The sequence below is a fragment of the Rhincodon typus genome, chromosome 7 (genome assembly GCF_021869965.1).
Source record: "Rhincodon typus isolate 14 chromosome 7, sRhiTyp1.1, whole genome shotgun sequence".
In the NCBI taxonomy this organism is placed as follows: domain Eukaryota; kingdom Metazoa; phylum Chordata; class Chondrichthyes; order Orectolobiformes; family Rhincodontidae; genus Rhincodon; species Rhincodon typus.
Window position 1 is genome coordinate 3755178 of NC_063338.1, and position 23810 is coordinate 3778987.

General features: G+C 43.0%; 1 protein-coding gene across 2 annotated transcripts in view; it reads right to left on the minus strand.

The window, feature by feature from the left end:
* pcnt (pericentrin) overlaps positions 1 to 23810 on the minus strand; it is a 193198-nt gene that overhangs the window by 101307 nt on the left and 68081 nt on the right. For both annotated transcript variants that reach the window (XM_048598706.1, XM_048598705.1), the window contains 3 exons: positions 6918 to 7154; positions 3306 to 3476; positions 171 to 260 (listed from right to left, as the gene is read on the minus strand). In XM_048598706.1, the coding sequence (XP_048454663.1) occupies positions 171 to 260; positions 3306 to 3476; positions 6918 to 7154 (498 nt within the window). The remainder of the gene's footprint in view (positions 1 to 170; positions 261 to 3305; positions 3477 to 6917; positions 7155 to 23810) is intronic.

Sequence of the window (23810 nt, forward strand, 5' to 3'; positions counted from 1 at the left end):
CCTGATAGTTTGGCAACCAGAATTGCATACAGTATTCCATTGGTGGCCGAGCCAGGGATGCATCTGCTATTTGATGTGGTGTTTGTTGACCTACATTTACCTCATTTTAATTTATTTTTATTCACTCATGGCACGTGGGCGTCCCTGGCTAACCAGCATTTCTTACCCACCTCTAGCTGCCCATTGAGCTGCTTTCTTGATCTGTCGCAGTCCATGCAATGTAGGTTGACATACAATATGGGAATTCCAGGATATTGACCCTGTGATAATGAAGAAATGGCGATATATTTCCAAATCAGGATGGCTTGGAAGGAAACTTGCAAAAGGTGTTGTTCCCACTTATCTGCTGCTCTTGTCCTCCTAGATGGAAGTCATTGTGGATTTGGAAGGTACTGTTGAAGGATCTTTGGTGAATTTCTGCAGTGCATCTTGTAGGTAATACACACAGTTGTTATTTAGCACTGGTGATAGAGGAATGGACACTTGTGGATGTGGTACCATCAAGTGGGCTGTTTTTTCCTGGATAGCGTGAAGCTTCTCGAGTACTTCTAGATGCCAGAGTAGAAGCCTTTCTATTCTTGTAAAGTTTATTTTATTTGTTTAAAATCAGCGGAATCTTTGGCCTTTATTCTCTTAAGTTTCTGGGATTCCAGACTTTCCTTACTTTAAACAAAAAAGTTACAAGTCCCTAGCCAGGTCATAGCAAATTAAATGATCTTGTTTGGAATTGTAGCACTTCTTGTTCCACAAGCTACAATTTTGTTAACTAGTAATTAAATAATACTTTGTCAAAGGCATTCTAGGAATACATCTTTTGCTTCATCAACCATTTCTGTTAGTCGATCAAAAAAATTCAATTCAATGATTGAATTAGTCTCTTATAAATCTATGCTGGCTCCCCTTAATTAACTAAAATCACTCCAAATGTCTTTTCATTTTTTCTTGAATTAGGATATTAACAGTCATCACTCCCTAATCCTCTGGCAAAGTCCGTCTGCTATCTTCACTTGCACTTCTTTAGCGAAATGGGATTTAAACCAACTGAGATCTTTTCCCAGGGCAGTGGAGTCCAAAACTAGACAGCATAGCTTTAAGGTGAGAGGGGCAAGGTTTAAAATGGACCTGAGGGGCAACTTTTTCACGTAGAGGGTGGTGCGTGTATGGAATGAGTTGCCAGAGGAAGTGGTGGAGCCTGGTACAATTACAAAATTTAAAAGGCATCTGGATCAGTATATGATAGGAACAGTTTAGAGGGATATGGACCAAATGCTGGCAAATGAGACGTGATTAATTTAGGATATCTGGTTGGCTTGGACGAGTTGGACTGAAGAGACTGTACAGCTCCATGACTCTATAATTGGGCTCAGCGATTTATCCATTTGAAGAATATCCAAGCCTTTCCAGTAAAAATTGCCCATCTATTAACTCAATATCTCCATGTCTATGAAAATTTTGTCAGCATCTTCTGAATAAACATCAACAAAAAGTACTAAAATATTCCAAGCCTTGCCCTCCATTTCTAAGTATTTACCGCCATCCTTGTTTTGAATGCATTTCAACCACTAGTTTGCCACTTACATGCGTGGAAGATTCTTGAGCTTCCTTGATGTAAACTGTTATTCTATTCTCATTTTTCTTTGTCAGCAATTTGGGAGGTGATGTTGTTAAAAGTTTACAAGAGTACCATGCACCTTCCGAGAGTAAAACAACCTGGAACGCCCTTTAGCAACCACTCCATTCTACGCTTGCTGTCAAGCAGAATTCAAAACTGGTCATGCAAACTCCTTCATTCCTCCATTTACCCTAAATTAAATTTAGTCTCAAAACAATCTTACACACCTCATATTCCTAATGACCTCATCTTAACTTTTATCCAATGCAATTTCTGTATTGTGACATTGCATTTGTGTGGACAGACAGAAATGCAGTCATAGTATTTACTCAGCATCTCAGCTATGCTTTCCCTACGATCCCTTATTAATTTGCCCTTCATCTGATACCCTTTTACTTTATGTACACTTCTGAAAGATTTAAGTTACCCTTCATTAACTTCACCTTGAATTCTTTGGGCTTCTGTTTGTTAGCAAGTCTGTAAGGTGGATCTAATTTTCTTTCAACAAATACACATTGTTCCTCTCATTTCCTTTCTGAATTGTATTCTGTAATTTCATACTTTATTTAATTTGCCACTGTATTCTTCATTTGACATTTATTAGATTTTTTTACATTAAACCCTCTGATTTTGATCATGCAGAGAGTTCCTCTCCGCATTGGGACATGGCTGCTGTATCTCAATACTCTCCTTTGAAAGCATCATAGCACTCATTTACGGTTTTACCTATCGATCTTTGATTTCAGCCAGTGGGAAAGATTTCTTTCCTGCTCACTGTACTTAACTCTCCTGTAAACAGCTTTTAGTCATTTCTGTTTATTTGAAGTATGCAGGACACACTGCAAACTATCAGATGTGAAATTTTCAGATTGCCTAATCCTTTTGTGAGCATCAGAAAATAATTCTGTGTATTTACTCACTCCTATACAGTTGTGTAGCTGGTAACACCTTAACCAACAGGATGAAGGCTTGTTTATCGAGCACTATGGAAGATTTGTTGTAGGAGTGAATTACTGCAGATGCTGGAATCTGTACTGAAAACAAAAAATGCTGGAAATCACAGCGGGTCAGGCAGCATCCCTGGAGAGACAGCAGGCTAATGTTTCGAGTTTAGATGATTTGTTGGGCTGTTCAAAACCCAGCCTATTCATCCAACCTGACATATAACCTAGTCCAGTGTTTTTGCCAATATCCCTTGCCCATGTGGAATAACAGTTACCAGGGGTGGCGCAGTGGTTAGCAGTGCTGCCTCACAGCGCCAGGGACCCGGGTTCAATTCCACCCTCGGGCGACTGTCTGTGTGGAGTTTGCACATTCTCCCAGTGTCTGCGTGGGTTTCCTCTGAGTGCTCCGGTTTCCTCCCACAGTCCAAAGATGTGCAGGCTAGATGGATTAGCCATGCTAAATTGCCCGTAGTGTTCAGGGATGTGTGGATTAGGTGGGTTATAGGGGAATGGGTTTGGGTGGGTGCCCTGAGAGTCGGTGTGGACTTGTTGGGCCAAACAGCCTGTTTCCACACTGTAGGGATTCTATGATTCAATGAAACACTGTACAATTACTTATAAAGTACCCCTCAATAAACCCAGTAAACTGACTAAACTGCAATGTAGTGTCTCTAAAAACAGAAATGCTAAAACACAGTTCACAAATGGTCTTACTTTGGGCCTAATGAAATTATATGATTCAATCCCACCTCATCTTCCTTTGTCTGGAGAGCTTGTCGCTCGTTCAGTAATTGCTCCTTTAGAGTTTGGTCAGAAAATCCTTCAATAGGGACTCTATGTCTAGCTTCATCCAGCTTTGACTGTAGAGCAGAGATCTGCATTAGGTTACTGTACTGTTGCTGTTGCAGGGATTCCTTGTCCTAGCACAAAAAAACATACAGAAGGAATATCTCAGAGCTGGTAGCACTCAAATTAAAAATAAAAATCAAACAGAAGCCCTTTTAGCCATTATCTTATGCAATTGTATCATATTTTACTTCCCATCAATGAGTGAAGCACACTTTAATCACATTACTATTATATATTCAGGACTGTTTCTGCTCACTTCCAACTTTAGTGAATTTTAGGGGGAAGCAACAGCCTAGTGGTATTGTCACTGAATCATTAACTCAGAGGCCAGGTAATGTTCTGGGGACAAAAACAATGTTGCTGGAAAAACTCAGCAGGTCTGGCAGCATCTGTGAAAGAGAAAACAGGGAGTTTGTCCACCTTCCGCAGGGACCATTCCCTCCGGGACACCCTGGTCCACATTTCTTTCATCCCCAATACCTCCCCACAGCCCTATGGCACCTTCCCCTGTAACTGGCGAAGGTGCAACACCTGTCCATTTACCTCCTCCCTCCCCACTATCCAAGGGCCCAAACGTACCCTACAGGTGAAGCAACACTTCACCTGCTCTTCCCAGAATCTAGTCTACTGCATTCACTGCTCACAATGTGGTCTCCTCTACACTGGGAAAACGAAGCATAGACTTAGTGACTGCTTCGCAGAACATCTACGTTCTGCTCGCAGAAAAGACCCTGAATTACCTGTTGCCTGCCACTTCAATGCACCACCCTGCTCCCTGGTCAACATCTCGGTCTCTGGCTCGCTGCAGTGTTCCAATGAAGCCCAACACAAGCTGGAAGAACAACACCTCGTTTTCCACTTGGGGACCCTACAGCCCTCCGGACTCAATACTGAGTTCAATAATTTTAGGGCTTAAACTCTCCCATGTCCCAGCCCCCCACCCCACACACCAGGCCTTGTTACCACATAGCCTGCCATTACACACCCGCTGTTGTTAGTCACTAACAGTCCCCATTAACAACTATTCACCCTCCCAGCCTGATCGTTAGCAACTCCTTGGTCTGTCCAACCGTCTTTCTTTCTCTTTGGGCTCTATCCTATCGTTTACTCCCTACCCCACCCACTTCCCTATTTTCTGCATATAAACTGACATTTTCCCAGCCACCATCAGTTCTGAAGAAGGGTCACTGGACCCGAAACATTAACTCTGTTTTCTCCTTCACAGATGCTGCCAGACCTGCTGAGCTTTTCCAGCAACTTTGTTTTTGTTCCTGATTTACAGCATCCGCAGTTCTTTTGGTTTTTTTTTAATAATGTTCTGGGGACACTGGTTTGAACCCCAGCAAGGCAGATGGTGAAATTTGAACTCTAAAGAAATTTAGAATCAAAGAGTCTAATGATGACCATGAACCCATTGTCGATTGTTGCAAAAACCCATCCGGTTCACTGGTGTCCTTTAGGGTAGGAAACTGCCATCCTTACCTGGTCCGGCCTACGTGACTCCAGACCCACAGCAACTTGGTTGACTCTTAACAGTCTTCCGGGCAATTAAGGATGGGTGATAAATGCTAGTCGAGCCAGCGACGTCCTCAGCAAGTTAAGAAGCGGGACAAATTGAATGATTTGCAGCCATCTGGATGGTATCATACTGTGGCTGTATTTTGTGAAACTGACACCAAACTTTTGTTGCAAAACTGGCACTTTTTGTTTAATACCACAACACAAAATCCAAAAAGAGGAGCATGGAGCTGATCATGATTCGTTTTATGCAAAGTACAAACTGCTTTTATTATTTCATTCAGAAAGGTTCGCTGTACCAAACTAACTCAGTACTTTTGAAATAACAGGTTTTCGAACATAGTACAGTACTGCCTGGATGAATTCATTTCTCAATCATTTCCAATTACTGCCAGATTATATTAAACTCTGCAGCAGTAAGCTGACCAGCTTCATTCTCAACAAAATGGCAGCAATGTTAAGTTTATCATTAGTGCAGCAAATTGTGATCATCGACATTGTGAAATGAGATGGAGCCATTTCTCAATACTGTAGTTTGAACAAAGGACTCAGGACTGTCCCTAACATCTTAAGAAAAGATGGTGCAATAAAGTTCACTTAGGATCATTCAGTGCAGGGAGAGATTATTTGTTTTGAGGTTGTTGACTTGCTCACCGAGCTGGCTTGTTTTTGTTCAGACGTTTCGTCACCATGCTAGGTGACATCATCAGTGGAGCCTCCGATGAAGCGATGTTATTCTACTCCGCTTGGAATTTATACTGTCCGGTCTGTTATGGTGAGTACTATCATTTCCAATTTTGATCTGTATGGGTTTTTATATAGGGTCCAATTCTATATGTTTGTTGATTGAAGTATGGGTGAAGAACCGTGCCTCTAGGAATTCCCATGCATGTCTATGTTTGGCTTGGGTTACTATGGGTATTAAATTCACAGGGATTAAATTCACAAGGAAAGAAGAAAACAAAAAATAACTTCCGTTTCTGGATGTTAAGGTAGAATGACTAACAAACGGGGAGTTCCAAACCTCAGTATACAGAAAAGCAACCCATACAGATCAAATCCTCAACTTCCACAGCAACCACTCCAATGTCCACTAGGAATCATGGTGGCCCACAAGCCCACAGCCACTCCATGACAAACACTTACAAGGATTAAAGACCCCATTCCCACAACCTGCAGAACGAACGTGGTTTACAAAATGCCATGCAACGACTGCCACAAACATTACATCGGACAGACAGGAAGGAAACCAGCCATCAGAACACACGAACATCAGCTAGCAGCAAAACAGCGCAATGAACTCTCCTTAACATCTATACATTCAGACAACGAAGGTCATCAGTTTAACTGGGACAAAGTAACGTAGTAGCCCAAGCCAAACATAGACACGCATGGGAATTCCTAGAGGCATGGTTCTCCGCCCATATTTCAAATCAACAAGCATGTAGAATTGGACCCCACATATAAACCCATACAGATCAAAAACGGAAATGACAGTACTCACCATAACGGACCAGACAGTATAAATTCCAAACAGAGTAGAATAACATCGCTTCCACTGATGATGTCACCTAGTATGGGATGAAATGCCTGAACGAAAACAAGCCAGCTTGGCGAGCAAGTCAACAACCTCATCCACAACCCGAGCTACAGATCTTTGCCAATACTTTAAATTATCTGTTTTGCCTCTTTGATAATGGTATCAATTTGTCCTACTCCCATGCTCTTTGCCCATAAGCCTGCAAATTTATTTTTCAATTAAAATATCCAGTTGCTTTTGATTTTACCATTATCTTTGCAAGCTTCTGGGCCATTATAATGCTCCTTCCAGATATTTTCTTAGAAAATGCCAGCTAATCCTTTCAACTAGGGGTTAGAGCTATTAATTCCAGCAATTGATTTAAAGGGGCTGCTCACTACCAAAATACATACATATCAGCTTGACTGTTATGAAACAAAGCTTCACAAAGGTATCGTTACTGATCCTCCCTTGCCTGTGATAATTCTTCCTCTGTCCGCCTCATCTTCTGCATTTCTTGCTCGAGTTGATGAACTCGCTTTTCTGCATCAGCATTGGATAACACTACTTGCTCAAGCTCTTTGATCTGTGCTTCCAGTCTTGCTATTTCTTCACTTTGTTCTTGCACATCTCTCTCCAGGTGTTCCTTTTTAAGCACCAACTCATTGTAGTCATCAGTCTTTGACTGGATCTGTGCTTCCATAGTTTCCACCTTAAGAGAATGTGCACAAATACACTATAAGTCATGAACAAAGAGTTGTAATATGTGTGATTGGGAAAACCAGGTCACTGCTAAAGTTGAAACATTCTGCCATTACATTAGAATTATATTACATTATATGAGAATCATTTTCACTGTGAGAGAAACAAGTTAATAATTGGCTGCTGACCAGTTCTGAGAAATCTGGACAGATTAAAAACAGTAATGGCTTCTTCAGTGATGGACTTGTTTTTTAATGTTAGAAAAAGGACTTACATTTTCTTACAATTATGAATTAAAATTATATTTCCGTATTAATTAGTTCAATCAATCTCAGTTTGCAATAAAATAGAGATGCTATAACTTTCCATGTTTTCTCTTCAGACTCTTCTTGGTAAGTCAGTAGAAAGGGAACTAAAAAGCAAATCAAAAAGGACATTCTTCTAAATTTATTTTATCACAGTAACATGTCAAAGCATCATCTTCCTAAATAGCCATTCAATTCTCTATGAAGACATTAAAATAAGTTCTCAATGCAAGTTTTAAAAATTAATTTACGAGATGTGGGTGTTGCTGGCTGGACCAACATTTACTACTAATCCTTAGATGCCTTTGAGAAGATGGTGGAGAAATGCCATTTTGAACTGCTGCAGTACAAGACCAGATTTAAAGATTCAGGGGGGAGAAATTCTTTGCAGATGATCTCAGCAGAAGTTCAAAGGTTTAACTTTAAATACTCCTGCATCAGTCTGCAAGAATGACCCCAATCTTCTAGTTGTTTGCCATTTCAATACACCAATGTACTGTCACATTAACGGTTCTGTCCTAGGCCTGCTGCAGTATTTCAGTGAAGCCCAACTTGACCTGGAGGAGCAAGCATCTCATTTTTCACTTGGGCACTTTGCAGCCTTCAGGACTCAATGATTGATGTTTGACAACTACAGACAATGAATTCTGTTCTCCAATTTGATGAATCCCCTCCCCCCATGTGTTGCTTACATGCGTTTGCTCTTATCAGCACTGACATTTCATGTGCTATTAACACTGACCATGAACGTCTAATGTTCCATCTGTATTGCTCTTCTATTATCATTAGCACTCCCTTTGCCTTGCTCTGGCCATGCCATCTGTTCCACTTATCCCTCCTCCCTTTCTAACAGTATAAAAATATTACTTTTCCAGTCCCTTCTGAAGTTCTGAAGGATCATATTGGACTCCATTTCTCTCTCCACATATACTGCCAGATCTGCTATATTTCACCAGCACTTTCGGTTTTTATTTCAGTGTTAAAGTCCTCCCCTCAATGAGGGCAAACTGGAACTTGATGGTCTCACCTGCACTTCACAAGATTGATAAAGCAATTCATAGAAAAGCTACTGCAGTTGAAAGCATTACAAGTTTTAGTTCCAGGAGATTACTTAAAACTGTCACCATTGTTCTGGTTGAACAGCTTCTAGCAGTTTCATGGAGGTGGAGGTGTTGACAGTGAAGAATATAATCCAGGACTCAATTATTGCTCTTGGATGAAGATGTTTGCCCAGTTCTCAGAATCAAATTACACAAACAGTTGTTTCAGAGTAGATTTGTAGCTCGGGTTGTTGATGTTGTGGTTGGTTGGCTCGCCAAGCTGATTCGTTGTTCCGTAAACGTTTCATTACCCTGTTGGGTAACATCATCAGTGGAGCCTCCGATGAAGCTCAGTCGTGTTTTCCCGCCTGTTATTTAAACTCTGATGTCTGTTGAGCTGGATTACCTCACTTCTGGTTTTCCGTCGCAATAGAGTGTGTATGGGGTCTAGCTCTATGTATTAATTGATGGCTTTCTTAGTGGAGAACCAGACCTCTAGGAATTCCTGCGCTTGTCTCTGCTTCGCCTGTCCCAGGATCCTGGTGTTGTCCTAATCAAATTGATGGTTTTTCTTATCCATGTGGATGGAGATGAGGGAGTATTGGTCGTGTCTTTTTGTTGCCAGTTGATGTTTGTGTACTCTTGTGATTAATTTCCTTCCTATCTGTCCAATGTAATACTTGTTGCAGTCTTTGCAGGGAATCTTGTGAATGACACTGGTCCTGTCCATGGTGGGTAGTGGGTCTTTGGATCGGGTTAGCAGTTGGCGTAGGGTTGATATGGGTTTGTGTGCTACTCTGATGCCCAGTGGTCAGTTCAGATGTGTTCTTGATGTAAGGTAGCGTGATGAGTTTGTCGGGGCATGTAGTATCTTCCTGGTGTCGTTCGTGTAATAGGCATCTTCTGACCCAGTTTTTTGGGTATCCGCTGTCTTTGAATACTTGGTACTTCTTCTTTTTGGTACAGTTCGGTGTTGCTGCAGTGTGTTATTGCCCGTTTAAATAATGTTCTCACGCAACTTCGTTTGTATGTGTTAGGGTGGTTGCTGTTGAAATTCAGTACTTGGTCGGTGTGTGTGGCTTTCCTGTGTACCTTGGTTAGGAATTCCCCGTTGGTCCTGCGTTCCACCATGACGTCCAGGAATGGGAGCTGTTTGTTCTTTTCCTCTTCTCTGGTGAATCTGATCCTGGAGAGGGGGTTGCTTATTAGTTCATGTGTCTCCTCTAGTTTGATCCATTTAATAATGACGAAGGTGTCGTCCATGTAGCGTACACGTAGTTTCGGTTGGATTAGCAGTAGGGCAGTCTTATTAGAAATGGCAGCACAGTGGTATGCAGAAAGGAGGGCAAGGCCATGGGAATCCTCAACAATGGTCTAGAAATTCAGTGGTCAGACAGTCATTTCTACAATGTAGGATGAAGTTGTGTACCAACAAATCCAACCTAATTGCGACACTCCCCATCCAAACCCTCAACATGCCCTAAGCACACAATTCACTAATTTGACACCCTAATTCCCTCACCCAAAGGCATCTTTCACTCACCTGGCAACCTATCCCATTACTTCGTCAATCACTACCTCAGTCACTATCAAAAAGCTCAAAGGTCCCAAACTACTTGATAAGCATGAGAAAGAGCAGTAAAATGGGACGTGCAATGCTGCTCCTGCACTGAGTCAATTTCTCTGGACGAGCCAGACTCAAAATTCTGACCAGAAAAAATGCTGAGAATTAACTAAATAGCCTTGAATGTGATGACTAATCAGTTAAATCTGTGGTGATAGTCATCAGAATTTCTGGGCATGAAGTCACATACTTCAACAAAAAGAACTTTCTGATTACATCTCACCTGTACTGCCCACCCTTAGCTCAAGAATCTATGCTTCTACATGTTCAGTATTAACTGGAAGAAGCAATGAATGCAGATAGGGGAAAGAGTGTTGTCTATGTGATGGGGTGTGGGCAGTTTAATGCCCATTTGCAAAGGTCGCTTGGGGAAAACTCTACTGACAAAGCTGGCCTAGTTCTGAAGGACATTTCTTTCAATCCATGCTCACAGATGCCAAAAAAAGAAGAGAAAGACCTACTTGACATTCCCCTCTCAACTTATCTGTCCCAAGTGCATCTGTCCATGATAACATTACTAGAATTGACTGTCTTTCAGACCTTGTGGTGATAAAATCCCATCTTCACACTGAGGATACACTCCACCTTGCTTACGGCACTACAACCCTGCAAGAAGGGCCAGATTCTAAACAGATTCAAACTGGGCATCCATGACTCATCATGGACTTTAGACAGCAGCCAACTGTATTCAACCATAATTGAACTTTATTTCCCTGCATATCCTATATGCAGGTGGCTCAGTGGTTAGCACTGCTGCCTCACAGCTCCAGGGACCCGGGTTCAATTCCAGCCTTGGGCGTCTGTGTGGAGTTTGCATATTCTCCGCGTGTCTACGTGGGTTTCCTCTAGGTGCTCTGGTTCCTCCCACATGCTAAAATTGTCCCATAGTGTTCAGGGATGTGTAGATTAGGTGGATTACAGAGGGGTGGGTCTGGGTGGGATGCTCTGAGGTTCAGTGTGGACTTGTTGGGCCGAAGGGCCTGTTTCCACACTGTAGGGATTCTGTTATTCTACTATTACCTTCAAGCTAGGGGACCAACCCTGGTTCAGTGAGAAGTACAAGTCAGCTTGCTAGGGCCAATACAGGGCATACTAAAAATGAAGTTCAAAACAAATCGTGTACCTACCTAAAAGGACTGTGTACATATCAACCAGTGGAAGCATTGTACGAAACACACTATCAATGGATCAGATCAAAGCTCTGCACTCCTAAAACATCATGTTGTGAATGCTGGTGGACCACTAAACTAACTACAGGAGGTGGCTCCACAAACACCTCCACCCTCAGTAACAGAGAAGCCCAAGATGTCAGGTCAAAGGAAAAGGGTGAAACATTTACAAATATTTTGGTCAAATATGCCAAGTGGATGATCCGTTGCAACTTCACCCTGAAGTACCCAGCATTATAAATGCCACTACACATTGGCTCAACATGATATCATAACATAAGTAATGGTGATAGGCAGTAGAGAGAGAATTCAGAGAAGGTTCACTAGCCTGATCCTGATGTGAAGGGATTGTCTTATGAGCAAAGGTTTTTAACAGGTTGGGACTCTATTCCCTGTAATTTAGAAAAATAACAGGTGACCTCATTGAAAAATATAGGATTCTTAAGGGGCTTGACAGGATAAATGCTGAGAGGATTTTTTTCCCTCATGGGAGTCTTGGATCATAGGACATAGTCTCAGAATAAAGGAGTGTCAATTCAAGACTGAGATAAGGAGGAGTTTCTTCTGAGGGCTGAGAGTCTTTGGAACTCCTTGCCATCAAGAGCTTTTTTAAAATTCATTCACAGGATAAGGGTGTCGCTGGCTAGGCCAGCATTTATTGCCCATCCGTAAGTTAAGAGTCAACTATCTGCTGTGGGTCTGGAAGCACATATAGGCCAGACCAGGTAAGGATGGTGGTTTCCCTCCCTAAAGGTCATTAATGAACCACATGGGTTTTTTTGGACAATCACCATTATTAGACTCTTAATTACAGATTTTTATTGAATTAAAATTCTACTATTTGCCATGGTGGGATTTGAACATGGGTTCCTAGAACATTACCTGGGTCTCCAGATTAACAGTATAGTGATAATACCACTAGGCCTGTACCTTCCCGCAGCTAGGTGCAGAATCCTTGTGTCTACTTAAGGCTGAGATCGATGGATTCTTGATCAGTAGGGAATCAAGGGTTTTGGGGAAAGGACAGGAAAGTGGACATGAGGAATGTCGGATCAGCCATGATTCTATTTAATGCCTTAGCAGGCACGAGGGGCTGAATGGTCTACTCCTGTTTCTATTTCTTATGGTTTCAAAGAGTAAAGACTACGAGCTTAACAACAACTAGGCTGTAATTCTGAAGACTTGTGCTCTAGAATCAGCTAGCCCATGAGTCCAGCTGCTCCAGTATAGCCATTATCAGCATTTACTTGACAATGTGGAAAAATTGCCCAGATATATTATGACCACAAAAAGCAGGACAAATTCAAATTAGCAAATTACTGGTCCATTAGCGTTTTCTCAATCATTGGCAAAGTGACAGCAAGAGTCAACAACAGTTGTAACTAATGGCACTTGCTAAGCAATAACTTGTTCATCTAAACTAAGTTTGCAAAAACTGAAAGAACTGCAGATGCTGTAAATCAGAGACAAAAATAGAAATTGCTTGAAAAGCTCAGCAGGTCTGGCAGCATCCGTGGAGAGAAATCAGAGTCTATGTTTCAGGTTGACTGACCTTTCCTTAGAACTTCATTTAAAACTTAAGTAAGTATTCTGCCAGGACAGCTCAACACCAAATCATATAACAGGTGTTATCTAAAGATGGACAAAAAGGGTTGAATTCAAGTGGCAAAGTGAGAGATACGATCGTTGACATTAAGACAAAATCAGCATCAAGGAGTTGAGGTTGGTTGGCTTGCCGAGCTGGTTTGTTGTTCCGCGTTTCATTACCGTGCTTGGTAACATCCTCAGTGCAGCCTCTGATGAAGCGTCGGTGTGTTTTCCCGCCTGGTTTTTAAATGCTGGGGTCCGTTGCGATGGATTGCCTCACTTCCGGGTTTCCTCCGTAGTGGAATGTATACGGGGTCAAGTTCAATGTGTTTATTAATAGCATGCTTCGTGGAGTGCCATGCTTCCAGGAATTCTCGTGCTTGTCTCTGCCTAGCCTGTCCCAGGATCTTGGTGTTGTCCCAGTCGAAGTTGTGGTTCTCCTTGTCCATGTGGATCGAGATGAGTGAGTATTGGTTGTGTCTTTTTGTAGCCAGTTGGTGTTCATGTACTGTTGTTGTTAGTTTCCTTCCTGTTTGTCCAATGTAGTGTTTCTCGCAGTCTCTGCAGGGGGATCTTGTAGATGACATTGGTCCTGTCCATGGCGGGGAGTGGGTCTTTAGTTCGGGTGAGCAGTTGTCGTAGGTTTGACGTGGGCTTGTGTGCCACTCTGATGCCCAGCGATCGTAGGAGTCTTGTGGTGAGTTCTGACGTGTTCCTGATGTAGGGCAGTGTGATGAGTGTGTCGGGGCATGTAGAATCTTTGTGATGCTGTTCCTGTAGGCATCTCCTGACCCAGTTCTTTGGATATCCATTATCCTTGAACACTTGAGAGGTATTCCTCCTCCTCTTGGCGTAGTTCTATGTTGCTGCAGTGTGTTGTTGCCCTTTTAAATAGTGTTCGCACGCAGCTTCGTTTGTGTGTGTTGGGATGGTTACTATTGAAGTTCAATACCTGGTCTGTGTGTGTGGCTTTTCAGTGTACTTTCGTTTGCAGTTCCCCATTTGTCTTGCGCTCTACCATGACGTCCAGGAATGGGAGTTGTTTGTTCTTCTCCTCCTCTCTGGTGAATTTTATTCCGGTGAGGGTGTTGTTTAAGAGTTTGTGTGCCTCGACTATGATAGCGTTTGATGTCACTGCCCTATTCACATCAATAGACATACCACTAGCAAGGGAAACAATGACAACACTACTTAAACAAGAACACGACCCCAGTGAAACCATCTCCAAGGACAACATGCTTAAACTACTGGACCTATGCCTGACCACGCACTTCACCTTCTACGGCCAAACATACGAGCAAATCAATGGGACACCCATGGGATCGCCTATCTCCGGACTCATAGCAGAAGCAGTGATGCAAAGACTGGGAAGGACTGCCCTTCCGCAAATCCAACCTAAACAATGGATACGCTACGTAGACGACACCTTTGTCATCATTAAACGGACCAAACTAGAAGAGACACACAAACTCATAAACAACACCCTCACCAGAATAAACTTCACCAGAGAGGAGGAGAAGAACAAACAACTCCCATTCCTGGACGTCATGGTAAAGTGCAAGACAAATGGGGAACTGCAAATGAAAGTACACTGAAAAGCCACACGCACAGACCAGGTATTGAACTTCAATACTAACCATCCCAACACACACAAACGAAGCTGCGTGCAAACACTATTTAAAAGGGCAACAACACACTGCAGCAACATAGAACTACGCCAAGAGGAGGAGGAATACCTCTTCCAAGTGCTCAAGGATAATGGATATCCAAAGAACTGGGTCAGGAGATGCCTACGGGAACAGCATTACAAAGATTCTACATGCCCCGACACACTCATCACACTGCCCTACATCAGGAACACGTCAGAACTCACCACAAGACTTCTACGACCGCTGGGCATCAGAGTGGCACATAAGCCCATGTCAACCCTATGACAACTGCTCACCCGAACTAAAGACCCACTCCCCGCCATGGACAGGACCAATGTCATCTACAAGATCCCCCTGCAGAGACTGCGAGAAACACTACATTGGACAAACAGGAAGGAAACTAACAACAGTACATGAACACCAACTGGCTACAAAAAGACACAACCAATACTCACTCATCTCGATCCACATGGACAAGGAGAACCATGACTTCGACTGGGACAACACCAAGATCCTGGGACAGGCTAGGCAGAGACAAGCACGAGAATTCCTGGAAGCATGGCACTCCACGAAGCATGCTATTAGTAAACACATTGAACTTGACCCCGTATACATTCCACTACGGAGGAAACCCGGAAGTGAGGCAATCCATCGCAACGGACCCCAGCATTTAAAAACCAGGCGGGAAAACACACCGACGCTTCATCAGAGGCTGCACTGAGGATGTTACCAAGCATGGTAATGAAACGTCTGCGGAACAACAAACGAGCTCGGCAAGCCAACCAATCTCAACACCCACAACCCGAGCTACAGATCTACTCCAAAACCTTACAGCATCAAGGAGCTTGAGCAAAACTGAAGTCACTGAGAAAGAGGGAGGAAACTCTCCACTGACTACAGCATTTGCCTTGCACAGAAGGAGATGTTAGATGACAACCACCTCTGCCTCAGTTGATTGCTGCAAGAGCTTTTCTGAGGAATGCCCTGGAGCCAAATATCTCAAGCTGTTTGATCAGCTTTTCCCAACATTATAAATGGGTATGCTTGCAAATGATTTCACAGCATTCAGTATTATTTAGAATTCTTCAGATGCATGCATGCAGCAAGACCTAAACAGCATCCAGGCTGCACCTGGTAAGTGGCAAGTACCATGTGTACCACACAAGTACCAGGCACTGACCATCTTCAAGAGAAAATCTAACTATCTCCCCTTAAGTTCAATGGTGTCGCCATTACTGAATCTCCCAGTACCAACATCCTCAGGCTTCCCAGTGACCAGAAACCAAAGTGGGCTAGCCAAATAAACAATGTACCTACAAGAGAAGGTCAGAAACGAGGTGTTTTCATAGATGATTATAGCACAGGAGAGGCCATTTAGCCAACTGTGTCCATAGCAATCAACAAAGGTCTGACTACATAGCCCCATTTTCCAGCTTTTAGCCTGTAGGCCTGGAAGATATGGCATCACAAGCGATTGGTGGGGCTGTAAATAGTGAACAGGATTGTCATCAGATGGTTGACCAATGTAAAACAGAATTCAGTTTGGATAAATGTGAGGTGATACACTTGTGCAGGATAAAAAAGGAAATACATGATAATGGCAGGACCTAGGAAGTACTGTGAGGGGAATGACTGTGCTAGAGAGGGTACAGAGGGGATTCACCAGGATGTTGAGTCAATACTGTGTGGAGCTAGAGGAACATAGCAGGTCAGGCAGCAGAGGAGCAGGAAAGTCGACGTGTTGAGGGATCCATGATCAGGGAGCAGGACCAGGACTACATGCAGTATTTCAGTTGTGCCTTAACCAGCATTTTATACAATTCCAGCATAACCTCCCTGCTCTTGTTTTCTGACCCTCAGCTAATAAAGGCATGCATTGCATATGCCTTCTTAACCACACAGTTAATTTTCGCGTCACCTACAAACTTGTGGGATATGTGGATATGTGCACCAAGGCCCCTTTGATCTTCAGTAGTCATTCAGCACACAACAGGCCTTTCGCTCTGTACTGGCAAAAATGCACTTAAATCTACTCTGGTCTCACTTTCCAGCGCTAAGCCCATAGCCTTGAATGTTATGACATTTCATGTTCTCAATCAAGTATTTTATTTGCAGGTTGTGAGGTTACCTGCCTCAGCTACTCTCCCAAACAAATCCCCACTAACCTCTGGGTGAATAATGTTACCCTCATCTCCCCTCGAAACTTCCAGCCTTTCATCTTAAAAATGAATCCTCTTGGTATTCACCCATTAACTAAGGGGAACAGCTGTTTTCTATTCATCCTGTCCTTGCCCCTCGTATATTATACACCTCTATCAGTTTTTGTTCAACCTTCTCTGCTCAAAAGTAAACAATCCAACCTTATTCAACCTCTCTTCATAGCTAAGATGCTCCATCCCAGGCAATATCTTGATGAATCTCCTCGGTACTTATTCCAGTGCAATCACATCCTTCCAATAAGTGCAGTGACCAGAACTGCACATAGTTTTCCAGTTGTGGCCTACATGAAGTCCTCGACAGCTCTGACATTACCTCCCTGTTCCAGTAATCTATGCCTTGACTGATAAAGGCAAGTGATCCATATGCCTTTTTAATGACCCTATTAACCTGTCGCACTGTCTTCAGGGATTTGTGAACAAGTATCTCAAACCCTTCTTTTCCTGAGCTTCCTAGTGCCCTGCCATTCATTCAATATTCTCTAATCTTGTCACTTGCTCCAAAGTGCATCACCGCACATTTAGCAGGGTTAAATTCCATCTGCCACTGATCTGCCAATTTGACCAGCCCACCTGCATCCTCTGTAAGCCAAGCCTTCTTTTTCATTGTCAACCACACAGTTAATCTTCATGTTACCTACAAATTTACTTATCATTTCCCCCCTACATTCTCACATCCTTTTGCCCTGTTAGTCCTTCCCAGATGCATTATCTCTCACTTTTCTGGGTTGAAATTCATTTGCCATTGCTCAGCCTACTGAGTGCCTTTTTTTTATTCCTCAGCAGTTTACAGCTCACTATTGGCCACCCTACCAGTGCATATGTCATCTGTGAACTTTTTGATCATTCACCCTACATTCTAGTCCAAATCGTTCATGTGGATGACAGAGTCCTGTGGAACTCCACCCTTCGCTTCCTGTCTCTCAGTCAATTATAGATCCAATGTGCCCCTTTGCCTTGGATCCCATGGTCTCTTATTTTCTTAACCTGTCATGATGGACCTTATCAAAAGCCTTCTCAACGTCCATGTAAATCATACCAAATGCATTATCTTCATCAATACTCTCGGTTGCTTTCTCAAAGCAATGTGTCAACCATGACCTTCTCTTAACAAATCCATGCTAACTGTCCCTGATTAATCCATGTCTCTCAAGTGCAAACGCATTCTGTCCTTCAGAATTCTAAGAATGTCTCCACCACTGAGATTAGACCAAACTGCCTGTAATTTCCTGTTTATCTATTCCTCTTTTTTAAATAATGGGACAATTTTGGCAGTCTTCTAATCCTCTGGCACCTCTTGACGTCAGAGGGAATCCTAAAATTACTGCTAGAGCCCCTAATATCTTTTCCCTTGCCTCCTTCAATAGCCTGGGATACATCACTATTAAGGCTGCTAATCCGACCAGTACTTCCTCGCTTTATATTTTAATTCCTTTGAATATTTTGCAGTCCTCCTTGAAATCTATACCTGTGTTGTCCTTTTAGAATCATAGAATTCCTACAATGTCAAAGCAGGTCATTCAGCCCATCAAGTCCACATTGACCCTCCAAACAGCATACCACCCAGACCCCCTCCTTACCCTATCCCTGCAACACTGCATTCTCCATGGCTAATCCACCTAACCTACACATCGCTGGATAGTACAGGCAATTTAGCATGGCCAATCCACCTAGCCTGCACATCTTTGGACTGTGGGAGGAAACCAGAGCACCTAGAGGAAACCCATGCAGGCACGGGAAGAACGTGCAAACTCCACACAGACAGTCACCCAAGGGTGGAATCGAACCCAGGTCCTTGGCACTGTGAGGCAGAAGTGCTAACCACTGAGCCACTGTGCAGCCCAATTGAATAGGTACTTCACATGAGTCTTCACGGTGGAAGATATCAGTAGCATACCAGAGCTTCAAAAGAGTCAGGGGCAGAGGTGAGTGTACTGGCCATCATTAAGGATAAGGTGCTGGGGAAGCTAAGGTCTGAAAATGGATAAATCACCAGGACTGGATGGACTACATCACTGAGATCTGAAGGAGACAGCTGAGGGGACTGTACTGACATTGGTGGTGATCTTTCAGGAATCATTGGAGTCAGGGAGGGTCCTAGAGGACTGAAAAATGGCTAATGCAACACCCCTGTTCAGGACAGGAGGGAGGCAGAAGATAGGAAATTTTAGGCCAGTTGGCGCGACCTTGGTTGTTGGTAAGATTTTATAGGTCATTATCATGAATGAGATTATGGAGTATTTGGAAGATAAGTAGACGAAATAGGTCGGAGTCAGCACAGCTTTGTCAAGAGGGGTTCATGCCTGACAAATCTGTTAGAATTCTTTGAAGAGGTAATGAGAAAATTAGACAAAGGAGTGCAGTGGTCGTGATATATTTAGATTTCCAGAAGGGCTTTGACAAGATGGGCTACAACGGGACCTTGATCACTTGGGCCAAAGGGCCAAGGAGTGGCAGATGGAATTTAATTTAGATAAATGCATTTTGGAAAGGCAAATCAGGGCAGAACTTACACACTTAATGGTATGGTCCTAGGGATGTGCTGAACAAAGAGACCTAAGAGCACAGGTTCATTGTTCCTTGAAAGTAGAGTCACAAATAGACAGGATAGGGAAGAAGACATTTGACATGCTTGCCTCTGTTGGTCAGTTTATTGAGTATAGGAGTTGGGAGGTCATGTTGCAGCTGTACAGGATATTGGTTTGGCCACTTTTGGAGTATTGCGTGCAATTCTGGTCTCCCTGCTATAGAAAGAATGTTGTGAAACTAGTAAAGGTTCAGAAAAGATTTATGAGGATGTTGCCAGGGTTGGAGGGTTGAGCGATTGGGAGAGGCCGAATAGGCTGGGGTTATTTTCACTGGAATGTCACAGGCTGAGGGGTGACCTTATAGAGGTTAATGAAATCATGAGGAGCATGGATAGCGTAAATAGACAAGGTCTTTTCTCTAGGGTGGGAGAGTCCAAAACCAGAGAGCATAGACTTAAGATGAGAGGGAAAAGATTTAAAAGGGACCTAAGGGGCAACTTTTTCATGCAGATGCATGGAATGGGCTGTCAGAGGAAGTGGTGGAGGCTCGTACAAATACAACATCAAAAAGGCATCTGGACGGGTATATGAATAGGAAAGGTTTAGAGGGATATGGGCCAAATGCTGGCAAATGTTTTTAGGATATCTGGTCGGCATGGACAAGTTGGACCGAAGGGTCTATTTCCGTACTGTATATCTCTATAACTCTATGCCACAAAAGAGGCACGTTAAGAGCCCATGATATTAGAGACAAAGTACTGGCATGCATGGAGGATTGGCTGACTGGCAGAAGACAAAGAGTGGACATAAACGCGTCTTTTTCTGGATTGCAGCTGGTGACTAGTGCAATTCTGCAGGAATCAGTGTTCAGACCACAACTTGTCACATTATACATCATCAATCTGGATGAAGGAAGTAAGGACATTGTTGCTCAGTTTGCAGGTGACACAAAGATAGATGGATGGCCAGGAAGTATTGAGGAGGCAAGGAGGTTGCACAAAGACTTGGACAGGCTAGGAGAGTGGGCAAAGAAGTGGCAAATGCAATACAATGTGGGGAGGTGTGAGATTATGTATTTTGGTAGGAAGAGTAGAGGTGTGGACTATTTTGTAAATGGGGAAAGGCTTTGGAAATCTGAAGCACAAAGTGATTTAGGAATGCTAGGATTTTCTTAAGGTTAACATGCAGGTTCAGTTGGTAACTGGGAAGGAAAATGAAATATTAGCATTCACTTTGAAAGGGCTAGAATACAAGAGCAAGGCTGTATTACTGAGGCTGTACAAGTCTCTGGTCAGACTGCATTTGGAATATTGACAGCAGTTTTGGGCCCCATATCTATGGAAGAATGTGCTGGCCTTGGAGGCGTCCAGAGGAAGTTCACAAGAATGAACCCTGGAGTGAAGGAGGAACAACTGGGGACTCTGGATCTGTACTCAGCAGAGTTCAGAAGGATGAGAGGTAAATCTCATTGAAACTTACAGAATACTGACAGGCCTGGATAGAGTGGACGTGGAGAAGATGGGATGCTGGTCTTTTGATGGGATAGCCTTAAGCAACGAGTTGTTCCAGGAATAGTGCTTGTTAAAATGGGGATACAACTGGAGATAAGGGATACCGTAGAGGTGGGATAGGTAGCTAATGAAACAAGTTTAGTAAAATATGGTAAGGAATCTCACCAGGACTTGAAGCAGGAAACCCTCCAAAAAACTCTCACTTGTTGCAAAAAAACAGAAGTTGCTGAAAAAGCTCAGCAGGTCTGGCAGCATCTGTGAAGAAAAAAATCAAAGTTAACGTTTTGGGTTTGGTGACCCTTCCTCAGAAACGTTAACTTTGATTTTTTCCTCACAGATGCTGCCAGACCTGCTGAGCTTTCCCAGCAACTTCTGTTTCTGTTTCTGATTTACAGTATCCATGGTTCTTTCGGTTTTTATGTAGTATTCAACACTTATTGCACTTAGCTAAAAAAAGGTCCTAAGATTTTGTCCATAATTTCATTTACTGGTACCAGGATTAAGGATGTCTCAAAACATTTGAAGCATATTGTTAAAGGGGAGAGTGAGAAATTGGAAGTTATTGTATACATTGGTGGGCTATAACATATTTAAGGAAAAGATTAAGACTTTACAGAGTGAATATGAGGTTAGGTAGAAGATTGAAAAAACAGACCTTCAAAAGGGTTTGATTAGGAGTAGTCAGCATGGCTTTGTGTGTGGGAGATCATGCCTCACAAATTTGTTAGAGTTCTTTGATGAAGTGACCAGGAAGGTTGATGAGGGCAGGGCAGTAGACATAGCTGATATGGATTTCAGTCAGGTCTTTGACAAGGTTTCACATGGTAGGCTGTCCTGGAAGGTTAGATCACATGGAATCCAGGGAGAGCTGGCAAACTGGATACACAATTGGCTTGATAGTAGGAAGCAGAGGGAAATACTGGAAGGATGCTTGTCTGACTGGAGGCCAGTGACTAGTGGTGTGCCTCAGGGGTCGGTGCTGGGTCCATTGCTGTTTATATCGATGATTTGGATGAGAATATACATGGCATGATTAGTAAGTTTGCGGACGACACTAAAATAGGCTGGACAGTGAGGAAGTCTATCAGAAATTGCAGCAGGATCTTGACCAGCTGCGGAAGTGGACCAAGAAATGGCAAATGGAGTTTAATATAGATAAATGTGAGGTGTTGCATTTTGGAAAGTCAAGTCCAGGTAGGAGTTTCATGGTGAATGGTGCGGCCTTAATGAGTGTAGTGGAAGGGAGGGACCTTGGAGTTCAGGTGCACAGTTCTCTGAAAGTGGAGCCACAGGTAGACAGGGCAGTGAAGAAAGCTTTTTCGCACACTGGCCTATACGCAATGCCCTGATTGATGGGGAAGTTGGGAAATCATGTTGCAGTTGTACAGGACGTTGGTGAGGTCTCACTTGGAGTATGGTGTTGAGTTTTGGTCACCTTGCTATAGGAAGGACGTTATTAAACTGGAAAGAATACAGAAGAAATTTACAAAGATGTTGCCAGGACTCAAGGGACTGAGTTATTGGGAGATGGTGGACAAGTTAGGACTTTTTTCTTTACAACGTAAGAGAATGAGGGGAACCTTATGGAAGTGTATAAGATCATGAGAGGCATGGATAGGGTGAATGTACTCAGTCTTTTTCCCAGGGTTGGGGAATCGAGGACCAGAGGGCATCAGTTTAAGGAAGAGGGGAAAGAATAGATGGGAACCCGAGTGGCAACTTTTTTACACAGTGGGTGGTACGCATATGGAATGAGCTGCCAGCAGATATGGTTGAGGCGGGTACATTAACAACAGTTAAAAGGCATTTGGATAAATACATGGACAAGAAAGGCTTAAAAGGATATGGGTCAAATGCAGAGAAATGGGCTTAGCGTGGACGGACATTTTGGTCGGCACGGCCCAGTTTGGCAAATGGCCTGTCTCCATGCTGTGGGACTCTATGACTCTAAAAGTATCAACTCTGGTTTACTTCTGGTGTCAAGCTTGAATGAAGCAAGGAATAAAAGGATAAAGGAGATAAATCAATGGCTGAAGAGGTGGTGTAATGTTCAGAGATTCAGGACCTTGGATCATGTGATTTCTTCTGGGGCAGAAATGACCTTTCAAAAAGAATGGGTTTCAACTGATCTAGAAAGGGACCAATATCCCAGCGAGGAGAACTGTCACTTCTATTTAGGGAGACCGTAAACTATTACAGAAGGGAATCCTAAGGAGCAGAGTAAACAGAAAGATCGATGGGAACGGTTCTCAATCAGAAAAGAGCAAGTTACTTAGAAAAGACAAACAATAGCAAGTCAGACAATTAAGTAACTCTGAAGAATTAAACGCATTTATTTCAATGCAAGGGATATTACAGGCAAGGCTGATCAACTCAAGGCATGGTTAGGAACATGGGACTGGGACATCATAGCTATTACACCAACTTCGCTGATGATGGACAGGACTGGAAGCTCCATGTTCTGGGTTTCAGCTTTTATAGGAAGGATAGAAAAGATGGCAAAAGAGGAGGGGGAGTGGCATTTTTAATTAAGGAAAGCACTACTGCTGTAACTACATAATATATTTCTAAAAAATTGTCCAGTGAAAATATACTGAAATGAGAAATAAGAAAGGAATGATCACGTTGATGGGATTGTACTACAGGCACCCTCAATAGTCAGAGGAAAATTGCAGAATGAATATGTCGAGAGATCTCAGATATATGTAAGAATATGTTTCAGAGATAGTAAGAACTGCAGATGCTGGAGAATCTGAGATAACAAGGTGTAGAGCTGGATGAACAGTGCAGGACAAGCAGCATCAGAGGAGCAGGAAAGCTGACGTTTCAGGCCTAGACCCTTCTTCAGAAATGGGGGAGGGGAAGGGGATTCTGAATAGATAGGGAGAGAGGGGGAGGCGGATAGAAGATGGATAAAGGAGAAGATAGGTGGAGAGACGACAGACAGGTCAAAGAGGCGGGGGTGGAGCCAGTAAAGGTGAGTGTAGGTGGGGAGTTAGGGCGGGGATAGGTCAGTCCAGGGAGGATGGACAGGTCA